The sequence below is a fragment of the Hypanus sabinus genome, chromosome 2, assembly GCF_030144855.1.
Source record: "Hypanus sabinus isolate sHypSab1 chromosome 2, sHypSab1.hap1, whole genome shotgun sequence".
Taxonomy (NCBI): Eukaryota; Metazoa; Chordata; class Chondrichthyes; order Myliobatiformes; family Dasyatidae; genus Hypanus; species Hypanus sabinus.
In genome coordinates this window covers 98,058,735-98,072,537 of record NC_082707.1, presented here as the reverse complement: position 1 = coordinate 98,072,537, position 13,803 = coordinate 98,058,735, and the positions used below count along the sequence as shown (strand labels likewise).

Below are 13,803 nucleotides of genomic sequence, written 5' to 3'. Positions count from 1 at the left end.
GAATGAAAAATCCTACAAAATGCAGTGAAATCAGCCCCGTAGATCATGGGTAAAACCCTCCCCACCATTGAGCACATCTACGTGGAGTGTTATCACAGGAAAGCAGCATCCATTATTAGGGACCCCCACCATCTTGGTCATGCTTTCTTCTCACTGCTGCCTTCAGGAAGAAGGTACTCACACCACCAGGTTCAGGAACAATTATTACCCCTCAAGCATCAGGCTCCTGAACCAGAGGGAATAACTTCACTCGCCTCATCAATGAACTGTTCCCACAACCTTTGGACTCACTTTCAAGGGCTCTTCATCTCATGGTCTCAGTATTTATTGCATATTTGTTTGTTACTATTATTTCTTTCTTCTACTTGCAAAGTTTGCTGTCTCTTACACACTAGTGGGGTCTTTCAATGATTCTGTTTCGGCTACTATACTGTCTCTTACACACTAGTGGGATCTTTCATTGATTCTGTTTTGGTTAGTATACTGTCAGGGATTTATTGAATATGCCCATCAGAAAATGAACCTCAGGGTTGTATATGGTGACATATGTACTTTGATGATAAATTTAGTTTGAACTTTCTTGTAATCTGTCCTATCCTTACAAATGTGTGGGATTGTGGCCATAATGTTTTCACTGTTGACATCAGCACATTTGTCTCTTTGTGAATTCCAGCACAGAAATAAAGTAAATAAAATTTGTATGGCAGATAGATTTTTACTTGCATGAGTTTGGAGCAGCCTCTGTTTCCCTGAATTCTGTGTTCACCACTGTGAGTCTCCAAGCTAGACAATGGAGATGATTGATGTGCATTTAGTTGGAGCAGCTTTGTTGAGACTAGCATTTGGGATTATTAGTAGTGCAGTATTTTAGTTTCCAGTGTGCTAATAAGACTGTATTGTTTGGAATATTTTCCACTCCTTATTTTGGAACTGTCTTTACTCAGCTAAATGTTGTGAATTTCATTTTTGCATCCATACTCACACTACATCCCAAACGTGAATCAATCCTTTCCCCGAGAGTTCTCTATAAAGTTCCTTCCTCTTGCCTTAAAGCTATAGCCTTTTGTATTTAATATCCCCACCATGCATAAAAGATAATGATCTTTCCTGTGCCTCTCATTATTTCATTTTCTCCATGCGGTTGCTCCAACGAAAATAGTCCAGTTTCTCTCCATAAGTCCAGACAACATCCATTAGAATCTGTTTCCAACAAAATCACACCTTCCCTGGAATGTGGTGACCAGACCAGCATGCAGTACTCCAGCTGTGGCCTGAACATTGATCTGTATAGTTGCAATGTTACCTTGCAGCTCTTGATGCCACTTTTGGAATAATGGACTTGAACCTCAATGTTCATCAACATTTCTTAGTACCCTATCATTTACTGTACTTCTCCTACCCCAATTTGACTTCCCAAAATGGATCGTATCACACTTGTTTAGATTAAGTTCCATTTGCCCAACTTTCAATGATCTTTACCCTGCTGTACCCTTAGACAGCCTTCCTTACTATCTATAACACCCCTGATTTTTATGCCATTTGCAAACTTTTAATCGTACCTCTTACATTCACATGTAATTATTAATATATATCACAATTAATGGAAGACCCAGCTCCAACCCCTGTGGTACAGATTTCCAATAAGCAAAACGTTTCTGCTCCACTACTCTTTGCTTCCTATCAACAAGCCACTTCTGGATGCTGTTTTCCAGATTACCTTAAATTCCATATGTCAACCTTCTGGACGAGCTCATTATGCTGGACCTTGTCAAATGTCTTACTGAGTTCTAGGTAGGCAAGCTCTACCACTCTGCCTTCATCAGTCATTTTAGTCACCTCCTTAAAATCTCAGTGAGATTTCTGAGACAGAGTTTCATCTGCACAAAGCCATGCGAGCAATTCCTTGACCATCCCTTAGGATTTTCTGCGTTAATTTCCTTATGATTGATATAAGGCTCACTGGCCTGTGATTGTTTGGTTTAACCCATTTCCCTTCTTTAGCTGTTAGCTTCTATAACCTGTGTTCTGGTACCTCACCCATGCTTAATGATGAATCAAAAATTTCTGTCAGGGCCCCAGGTGTCTTCTGCCTTGCACCCTGAGATAGATTTCATCTGGCCCTGGCAATTTAGTCACACTTATATGTTCTAAGACATCTAATATCTTTAGCTTCTTAATACTGATATGGTCCTGACTATCAAAGTTACCCAAAACCTTCCTCGTCCTTCTTTGTGAGTATAGATGAGATGCTTTTTAAGGGCCTTGCCCACAGCTCCTGGCTCCACATTAAGGGGATCTACTCTTTCCCGCTGGCTCTTGCTCCTAAAGGAATATCTTAGGTTCTTCTTCATCTTAACTGCTAAGGATATCTCATGGCCACTTTGTGCCCTTCCCTAAGTGCTCCCCTTTGCTCTCTCTGTTTTTTAAGAGTCTCACTCAATTTCTGTTGCCTATATCTGTCATAGGCCTCCTTTTTTAAAAAAAAATCTATCCTTTATTATCCAAGTTTCCCTAACTGCACCATCTTTGGCCTTTTCGCTCTGAACTGGAACACACCCTGTGGTCTTATAATTCACTTTTGAAAGATTCTCACTTGTCACTGTCACTTTACCTACAAGCATCTTCCCCTAATCTGCTTTCTGCAGATTGTCTCTTATACTGCTATAATCAGCTTCCCTCCAATTTAGGACCTTAACTTGAGGGCTGACTTTAACTCTTTCCATAACTACTTTGAAACTTACATAAATATAGTCAGTGTTCCTGAAGAGATCCCCCTCTGACACTTCTCCCACCTGCCCAATTCCTTTCCCTAAGGTAAAATCAACTATTGTCACATTTCTCTGTTTGGACAATCCACCTTTTGTCTCAGAAAGAACTCTTGGGCACACTTTGCAAATTCCATTCCATCTAAACCTTTGCAAGAAGGCAAATCCCAGTCAGTATTGGAGAAGTTAAAATCCATTTTTGTTACAACCGCGTGCGCAAGTGCCTATTGTCTGATTTGCTTCCATACAGTATCTTTCCTCTAGTTCCCACAGACTGTAGCATGCTTATTGTATAATCCTTGCACAGAGATCACCCTCTCTTGATGCTAAATTCTATTCGCATGGTCTTGTTTAGTGATTGTACTCTGCAGTTCATGTCTATTAAAAGGACGAGGAAAAACCAAAAGCAGTGGATTGTATAAGTTTCCTCCTGCATCACTGCTATTACTCTAAACTCTAGTCCTTTTCAGTTTTCACAGTTGTTGTTGCTCTGGGCCAGTTTATTCTCTTTCTTCTGGTGCAGTATGAATGGAATTGTTTGCTGTGAAGGCTCCATAATATATCGACTGCAAAGATTCCTGTTTGACCCTATTCAAGTATTGCATGTACTCAAATTACCGCAGGTCTACCCATCAGACTGAAGGTGCTGCACTTGGTGAGGCCATGCCACTGCCTGCATCAGAGAGGTGTTGGATCGGAGAAGTCGGTACACAAAGGCGATGTACGGTCTAACTGCGAGTGATCATCTTACTCACTTTTTTTGTGATGGCAAGACCCTGTTGGTCATTGTTAATGTGGATGCTGCAAGTCCGATTCACTGATTTGTGGGCGGACGGTGAGGGAACTGCATGGTCTTGTTTGTAGTGAGGACCAAGCCTCAGGTGTCACCTGTTCTCTGTTGCCAAGGAGAGAGGTGCTGGAGTCGGTACGCTGCACCGGGGTCAGGGGTCAGTGCGCTCCAGCGGAACGTCACGGTGTCCAAGCTGCAGCCCCACGCTCGCTCGACAACTGTATTGTGTTTGACTGCTGCCACGTGCACGGGCTCTGGGTCTTGGACATTTTTTTGTGTGACTACTGTCTTATATGTGCTCTACGTGTCTTGTGCTGTGTGTACTGTGTTTTGCTCCCTGGCATCAGAGTAATACCGTTTTGTTTGGCTGTATTCATGTATGATTGAATGACAATTAAACTTGAAAGTTGAGTATCATTTATGCAGAGCCTTTCAAGACTTTAGTATGTCCCAGAGTGATCCTTTCATTGTCTCTAAATGTCAGACTTTTAACTGTTGTTTTGTAGCAACAGTACAGTGCTACATGTGCTACATAGTGTGACATGTTGAAATACAACCCCTGGTGCAGAAAGAAAGCAAAATAGTGAAGTAGTATGCATGGACTGTTCAGCAATCTGATGCTGGAGAGGAAGAAGCTGTCCCTCAAACAGTGAGTCTATTTTTTTCAGGCTCCTGTACCTCCTCCCTGATGGTAGTAATGAGAAGGGGACATGTCCTGAATGGTGAGGGTCCCCAGTGATGGATTCACCTTGTGAAGCGGCTTGTGAAGATTTCCTTGATGGCGTGGAGGCTGTGATAGAGCTGGCTGACTTTACAACCCTCTGCCGGTTTTACCAACCCTATCCATTGGCTTCTCCATACAAGATGGTGATGCAACTGGGCAGAATGCTCTTCACCGCAAAATTTGCTACCAAATCTCCTCAAACTCACTGAGATATAGTTTCTGGCATGTCTTCTTCAGAATTTCATCAGTGTGTTGGGCCCAGGATAGATCTTTGGGGATGTTGACACTCAACATAACAGGTGTAGAATCTATTTATTTGTGACCTTTATACAGTTGGCCCTCTTTATCCATGAAGGATTGGTTCTGGGACCCCTCGCGGATACCAAACATCGCGGATGCTCAAGTCCCTTATTCAACCTGTCTCAGTGCAGTGGACCTTAGGACCCAGCGGAACCCGAAACCTTATTTAACGTGACTCAGTGTGGTGGACATTAGGACCTGACGTCAGAGCTCTGTATCCACAGTGTTTCTATTCACAAAAATAATAACGATCACGTTTGAAAATAAAATGGAAATAATAAAGCGATTGGAAAGAGGTGAAATGCCATCGATCATTGGAAAAGCGTTAGGCTACATCGGTCAACAATCAGAACAATTTTAAAGGATAAAGTGAGAAAGGCCCTGCCTCAATGAAAGCTACAATCATTATTAAGCAACGAAGTGGTTTAATTATTGGGTTTTGGGTTTTTGATCCTCCACATCAACCTGGCATGGTGGAGAGCACACTTGGGAGCAACCTGTAACTGCTGGTGCTGAAACCTATGGCCTTAACCATTTTATATGCACAGAAAGGTAAAATATATACTATATACTAAGACAAACATTTGACTAACTGACGCTAAATAATACTGGATGTACCTGTTCCAACTTAGTAAGATAACTTGCGGTTTTTCCCGATCCCGATCCACGATAACCCAAGCACATCCTCCCATATACTTCAAATTATCTCTAGATTACTTATAATACCTAATACAATGTAAATGCTATGTAAAATAGTTGTTATACTGCATTGTTTAGGAAATAATGACAAGAAAAAAAGTTTGTACATGTTCGAACAACAAGTGCTGGAAGAGCACTTCCGGGTTTTCTCGATTCACGGATGCGGAATTCGTGGATAAGGAGGGCCGACTGTACTTAATTGTTCCATTCCAGACTGACCTTTGTTGCTCTCTGTAAACTAGAAGTCCAAACTGCCTGTATCATGATTGGTATCTCCTGATGAATGCTGAGCTTGCTAGCTCCTGGTTTGTGTATCTCATTTTTCACCCCGTTCCATTATCACCTCAGTAACATAAACCCTTCCCTTAACTCTGGCCAGCTGAGATCGCACTATTGATGACTGTGCTGTGAGCTGACAAGGCCTAAAATCTCCCAGAATAACTTTGCTCTCTCTCTCTTCTTTCCCCTTCAAGATCTTGCTTAAAACCAACCAATGTGACTTTGTATTAATTTTTTTCTGCTGCTGTTTCTATGAGATATTTTGGAACACTTTTACTGCATTAAAGGTGCTCTATATAAATGGAATTGATGTTAACGCATACCATTGGTTTGTATTAGGAACATTTCAGAAAGCTTTTCTGTGGAAATAGTTTATAAACTAATATTTTTTTCTGATGCAAGGTATTGTGGAGATTGAAGAAGGAGAGGTGAAGGATCATGAGTTGACATTGTCCTCGCATTCTGTGGCTCGAATGTCCTTTGCAAAGGAGCCACATGTCCAGCAAGTAAGCATGGGGCTCAAAGGTCTGGGGTTTTTGCTATTACAACAAGAGTTCCTATTTATTGCTATTATATTGTATTAAGTGGTAGTGATTGTAACGTAGTGGTGTGACTATATGGTTAATAGGCTGACCTCTCTATAGTTTCCTATTGGAAACCTTCTCCAATTCCAGTGTTGAAGGAATGCTCTGTTGTAAAAGTGAAATTACTTTCATCAGTGCCCAGATCCATGAGAAGTAATCCCAGCTAGCTGCCTTTAAAGTAAATAGAAATATTTCAGAGGTTTTTCAAAGCTTTTATTTGAGGTTAACTTCTGTAAAGGATCTTCTCAAGGTCAGTATTCTCATAATGAAAAAGAGCAATCCACTGTGCTCACAGGACCATCATTAAGTGACTTGTGATTCCATACGTTAGATTATATTTATCCCACAACTAATTTAAAGCAAAGTCATGTATTCACATACTTTGTTGCCCATTTGTGGATTCAGCTTCTTGTGAAGTGGCTATGATTGAACCGTATTGGCTGGAAAATGTCATGAGTATGAGGAAGTAGTTGCTTCCTTCAAAGTGTTGGCACCTTGTGCGGCATTACCTGGTTAATGTGCACAATTCTGTCTGATAAACAACTGGTAAACTTTGATCTAGCTGATTTTTCCCTGAGCACATCCTGAAGTTATCTCCTTGTTTGTCCTTCCACTAATCCTTTTCGACCTCTCACTTTGTATCCCCTGCTCTTAGTTTTAATTCAATTTCTTTGGTATTTTTGTCTTCACTATTTTCCCATTGTGAATATTTTTTGTGATACCTGCTTCTTGCTCTGTCTGCTCTCCAGTATTATATTTGACCCCAAGAGCTCTGACTGCGTATCTCACTATTCACAGAGTTTGCCTATTTTATCCTGTGGCATCAGCTGACTACTGCCTAAGGATCCTATCTCTACTGTTGAAACTGTTGCTCTAAGTTCTTGTTCTCCTTGACTTGGCTTTTCCAATATAATCAAGCTGAACTTTAAATACCATTTCAGTTAGGTGGCACCTGTTTTACAGGAATATAATTGAAAGAGTTGGGTCTTGTTGACAAAGTGAGCTTAGAAAGACACAAGATAAGAAAGCAGTCTGACAGATTCTTTGTCAGTAAGGTCATGTTGGAGATTGAGGGTCAAGGGTGAGAAATCCAAGAAAATGTTGATGGATTTAAATCAAAAACTGATGTTAGTTTTGTACTCACTGTTGTTTTGATAAAAGCAATCCAGCTACTACTGGAAGTGAATGGTAAAGCCAGTAAGCTGATCTATCTGAGGCTTCCGTGGTCAGAATTGACCAGCTTCTATCTGTCTAGATATGCAAGCCTGGGCAGTACAATGAGAGCAAGCTGTTGATCATGTAGTAAGCTCCCACTCTCCATGCATCTGATGAACCCAAAGGAATGGCAGAGACCGATACAGTTTGGTACCAGCAGCATTATAGGAATTGCCAGTCAGCATCAAACTCAATGTGAGACTGCCTTAGGGACTCTAGCTCTGGATTTTTCCCTCAAGGTTCACTCCCGAAACCTTCCCCAATAGTGGGTGTAGCATCAAGGCAGCGAAGGTTTGAAATCAGAGTTTTTCTTTTTCTAGATGAGCTGCCAACCACGACTGCCAAGCCCCATCTGCCCAAAGCCACTAGTTTTAGGGTGGCAGTAACCTACGTTTTCCCTTTCTCCTGTCAGTAGAAACATTTTTGCTGGACTTAGTAGCTAAGCCACACACGAAGGCCAGGAGCTGGACCTGGTTGTCAGATGATTTGGGGCACACGCCCATTGTGAGTATTAAATAGGTAGTGGGAGCTTATCCCGATTACCACCTCTGGCTATAATAACCTTAAATTGGTCTATATTCATAGGTTAAGGCAGCAAACATGATTTGGTACAATTGGGATCTGCCAGGATGGGATGGAGTAAGGCTTTTTATGGGAACAAATGGATTAAGTACAAACTCAAGTTCTTCAAAATGCTGATCCTTGGAATTGTGCAGATTCGTCCTTGCCTTGGTATAGGATGAATATGCACACATCAGTATTTAATTTCAGATTGTTTAAAATGAAAAGCAACTGAAATCCACTCATTTTCCTCATTCTAGTGTTAACTAGATGGGGAGGAATGATGACAAGTATAAAATGTGAAGAATAATCAAGCTCAGGCTGAATGTGTCCTCGCCCAAATGTTCTTTGTACTAGGGCATGTATTGATTGCTGGAGCTTTGTGCCAAACTACCCCCGCCAAACTCAAGGCCTGTTTTTTCCCCCCATCGATAACTCTTTAAAACTCAGCATATTCCAGAATTCAGAAATTTCTCCAGGCATTGAAATTTGGTACTGAATGCAGTTCTTCAGTAGGGGAGCCATATTCACCACTGTTTCTCCCAGATCTGCAAATAGATTGACCTAGTCACACTCACAAAACTATACCCTACAGACAATGTGCTGGATTCTCCTCCTAATCTTTCTGTACATTTCGTTTAACTTGAGGATGTGGGACCAGAGGGAGTACAATGAGAAGCTTTGACTGCAGATTACTTGGTCTCATGGTATTGTTAAATATGACCAACTTAATGTCCTCCTGAATGCCAGCTGCTGTCTTTCCCCACCTGATAAATGAGTGCTCCTCCAAATATGAATGACACTTTGAAAAATCGGTTTGAAAATGACAAGGCCATAAGATGTACTGTAGAGTGGAATTTCAATAACCGTCACCAAGAATGGCTGACCAGTGTCAGTACTAACTGAGCTGGCTAAATATTGAAGGATACAGCTACAGACTGGAGCTGTGACAGATAGTGAGTGACTTAACGTGAGGGATGAGCTCTTCCTCATCAGTCTACCCCTGGAAGCTGTATCTGTCCATGACAGAAATGACTGCTGCAATGTGTTTATAGAGACAAAGTCTTATCGTCAGATTGAATGCACTTCCCTCATGTTGTGTAACATTACAATAAATCTAAATAGGATGGACTCAGATCAGGTCCAGCAGTTCAGAAACTGGGTATCAATGAGGAGCTGTGGACAATTAACAGTTGTAGAACTAGTATTTCCACTATCTGTAAATTCATTGTTGGCTAGATCACTCACCTTGTTGTTGCAGTTAAGTAGGATTGATTATGGCTCGATGAGTACATAACCTTACCTAAATATGAGCTATCAACTTGTCGAAGCTACAACATAGGATTTCACTTTGCCTGTCAAAATGTATTGAAACCTGAGAAGGGCAAGCCTATCTAATGGATGACGATGTCATACCTTGTCATAACAAGGGCATGAAATGCGTAAAGAGTTAGCTAAACCATCTCAGATACTGCTCTGATTAACTGCCTTGTGCTTCCTTGCTTGTCCATCTACTGAAAAAGTCTCCTCGCCCTTGTAGTCTTTCATATCTTTGATGTGCAGAAAGTCAGCCACTTCCACAGCAGGATGCTAAATAAAATCAATTCTCGTTCCTCCTTCAGTATGATTCAACAGATTGTGAATGAACATTGCAGTTCAGAAATATAACTTTGAACACTAGAACACTACAGCACAGTACAGGCCCTTCAGCCCTCGATGTTGTGTCGACCCATATATTCCTTTAATAAAAAGTACTAAACTCACACTACCCCGTAACCCTCTATTTTTCTTTCATTCATGTGCCTGTCCAAGAGGCTCTTAAATGCCCCTAATGTTTTAGCCTCCACCACCGTCCCTGGCAAGTCATTCCAGGCACTCACAACCCTCTGTAAAAAAACTTACCCCCGATGTCTCTGCTAAACTTCTTTCCCTTTATTTTGTACATATGCTCTCTGGTGTTTGCTATTCGTACCCTGGGAAACCTTGCCTCATAAGACTTGTTCTCCAATCCAGGCAACATCTTGGTAAATCTCCTTTGCACCCTCTCCATAGCTTCCACATCCTTCCTATAATGAGGTGACCACAACTGAACACAATACTCTAAGTGTGGTCTCACCAGAGATTTGTACAGTTGCAACATGACCTCTGTACTCTTGAACTCAATGCCCCCATTAATGAAGCCTAGCATCCCATAGGCCTTCTTAACTATCCTATCAACCTGTGCAGCAACCTTGAGGGATGTATGGATTTGAACCCCAAGGTCCCTCTGTTCATCCACACTCTTAAGTAACCAACCATTAACCCTGTAGGCCTTCTGGTTTGTCCTTCCAAAATGCATCATCTCACATTTATCCGGATTGAACTCCATCTGCCACTTTTCTGCTCAACTCTGCAGCCTGTCTATATCCTCTTGTAACCTTCAACAACCTACAGTTCCATCCACAACTCCTCTAATCTTTGTGTCATCTGCAAACGTACTCACCCATCCTTCCGCCTCTTTATCCAGGTCATTTATAAAAATCACAAAGAGCAGGGGTTCCAGGACAGATCCTTGTGGCACTTGACTAGCCACCGACCTCCAGGCAGAATACTTCCCTTCCACAACTACCCTCTGCTTTCTTCCTGTAAGCCAATTTTTTATCCATACAGCCAAGGTTCCACTGATCCCATGCCTCATGACTTTCTGGATGAGTCTCTTGTCGGGGGCCTTGCTAAGATCCATGTAGACCACATCTACCACCCTACCCTCATCAATTTGTTACCTCTTCAAAAAACTCAATTAGACTCGTGAGGCACAACCTTCCCTTCACAAAGCCATGTTGATATCCTTGAGTAGACTGTACTTCTCCAAATGCTTATAGATCCTATCCTTAAGAATCCTTTCCAGTAGTTTGCATAACACCAACATAAGACTCACCAGTCTATAGTTCCCAGGTTTCTCCCTATTACCTTTTTTAAACAAGGGAACTACATTTGCTATTCTCCAATTCTCCGGCACTTCCACTGCAGCCAAACAGGATTCAAAGATCATAGCTACTGCTCCAGCGATCTCTTCTCTCACTTCCCACAGCAACCTGGGGTATATCACGTCCGGCCCCGGTGACTCATCAATCTTGATGTTTGTAAGAAGATCCAACACTTCTTCTTCCTTTTTGCCCAGCACACAGGCCTGTTCTATTTTGATCTCATCCTGATCAAGGTCCTTTTCATCTGTGAATACTGAAGCAAAAGTATTCATTTAGGACCTCCCCAACCTCCTCCGCCTCCAGGCACATGTTGCCCTCTTTATCCTTCATTCTTATCATCCTTCTGTTCCTCACATACGCATAGAATGCCTTTGGGTTCTCCTTAATCCTACATGCCAAGGCCTTCTCATGCCCCCTTCGAGCTCTCCTAAGTCCTTTCTTAAGCTCGTTCCTGGCTACCCTATATTTTTCACGAGCCCCTCCTACTTCCTGCTTCTTATATCTAACAAATGCTTCCTTCTTCCTCTTGATGAATTGCCACATGTTTTGTCAGCCATGGTTCTCTTTTCCTACCATTTTTTCCTTGTCTCAGTGGGACAAACCTATCCTGAACCCAGCACAAGTGGTCCCTAAACTTCCTCCACATTACTTCTGTACTTTCACCCTTGAACATTTGTTTCCAATTTAGTTCCTGCCTCATCCCTTCATAGTTAGCCCTTCCCCATTTTGTCTGTTTTTATCCTTTTCCATAGCTATGCTGAAGCTAAGGGAGTTGTGGTCACTCTCACCAAAATGCTCCCCCACCAAGAGGTCTGTTACATGACCAGGTTCATTACCCAGAACTAGATCCAGTATGGCCTCTCCTCTCGTCGGCCGGTCCACATACTGTGTCAGGTATCCTTCTTGAACACACCTGACAAATTCAGCCCCATCTATCCCCCTTGCAGTCAGGAGGTGCCAGTCAATATGAGGGAAGTTGAAATCACCTGTAACTACAACTCTGTATTTCCTGCACCATACTAAAATCTGCCTGCTTATCTGCTCCTCGGTGTCCCGAGGGCTATTTGGGGGCCTATAGACTACTCCCAGCACAGTGATTGATCCCTTCCTATTTCTGACTTCCACCCACACTGGCTCCGTGGATACTCCCTCTGCAGAGCCCTCCCTTTCTATAGCCGTGATACTATCCCTGACCAGCAATGCTACTACCCCCCCCCCCACTTTTCTATCTCCCATCCTATTCCTTTTAAAACACCTAAACCCGGTTTCCCCGCTAACCGAAGGTAGAGTGTTCCTGTGAATTAGTTCGTAAGCCGGAATGTCGTAAAGTGAAGAAGCAATTATCATTTATTTATATGGGAAAAATCTGTGAGTGTTCGCAGACCCAAAAAATATCCTAGCAAATCATGCCAAATAACACATAAAACCTAAAGTAACAGTAACATATAGTAAAAGCAGGAATTAACTGATAAATACACAGCCTATATAAAGTGGGAATACTTTTCTGCAATGATTGTAGCACTGTCCACCACAGCGAAAATCTCACGCGAGCACTCTTTCTAGTAACCTTTAAGCTATGAAGCTGCCAAATCATACCAAATAACACATAAAAATACACAGCCCATATAAAGAAGAAATAATGTATAGTGTAGTTTCACTTATTGGAATTGGGAAGACGGTGAGCACACTGATGGTGTGTTAGGCTGAGTCGTCAGAGGTTGGGGTGGTGGGACACTGGGGTGTCATCTCATCATCATCTGTTTCCATCAGGGCAGGCAGGTCACCTTCTTCTATGTCTGCCTGCCTCGATGTTGAAGGTCGAGTTTTGTCGTCTGCTGTGGCTGACGTGGAAGGCTTAAAAAAGGACAGTATGCTTGACTGCTTAGCCTCGCACATTTTTCCATCATACAGTTCTTTGTAAGCACTCAAACCATTCTGTAAATATGCCCTAAATCCAAGTACCCTTTCAAAATTAAAGTCATATTTTTCTGCAATCATTGCAGTGAAAATCTCACGCAATTGCTTCACGTTCAGTTCCTGGACAACTTCACTTTCACTACTGCATTCGGCTTCTATTGTTATCCTTTCCTCTTCATCAGCTCTTCATCTGTCAGTTCTTGATCATGGGATGCCAAAACTTCTTCAACATCATCTTTGACAACTTCCACAAATCCTTAGCCAAACTCACAATGTCCTTACTTTGTTCACCATGACCGAAACGCTTAATTATGTCTAGCTTTACACTAAGTGTAACACCCTTACGCGCTCTTTTAGGCTTTTCCAATACCTTAGAACTCATCTTGCTAACGGATACACAAAATAAATCGACATAAAGCACAGATGCTCACAGGCGCGTGTTTAAGCAATGGAGGCTAGAATGTAGTTCCAGGGGAGGAGCTTGGCTGCTCGGCGAGTGCTGCCTTTTTTCGTAACAGTGCAAAAACATTCTGTTAGCGAAAACAGGTAACTAATGTAAGTCTTTCGTAAAAGTGAGGTGTCGTAAAGTGAATGTTCGAAAAACGGGGGACACCTGTACCTGCATCAGCCAATCCTGCCCTTCCTCCAGCCAAGTTTCAGTAATGGCCACAACATTGTAGTTCCACATACTGATCCATGCTCTAAGTCCATCTCCTTTATTCCTAATACTCCTCGTGTTGAAATAGACACCTTTCAACCCCTCTAACTGGCTACATTTATGTTCTGTCCCCTGCCTGTCCTTCCTCACCAACTCAGAACACATAGCACCATGCCCTTGTCCTTCTACCCTAATCTCTGCACTCACATTCTGATTCCCGCCCCACCGCCAAACTAGTTTAAGTCCTCCCCAACTGCTCTAACAAACCTGCCTACCAGGATATTGGTCCCTTTCTAGTTCAGGTGCAGCCCGTCCTTTTTGTACAGGTCAGACCTTCCCTAGAAG

General features: G+C 42.2%; 1 protein-coding gene across 1 annotated transcript in view; it reads left to right on the top strand.

Annotated features, from left to right (window-relative positions):
* thap4 (THAP domain containing 4) overlaps positions 1-13,803 on the top strand; it is a 59,127-nt gene that overhangs the window by 35,428 nt on the left and 9,896 nt on the right. The window contains exon 4 of the mRNA XM_059951115.1: positions 5,960-6,063. Within this exon, the coding sequence (XP_059807098.1) occupies positions 5,960-6,063 (104 nt within the window). The remainder of the gene's footprint in view (positions 1-5,959; positions 6,064-13,803) is intronic.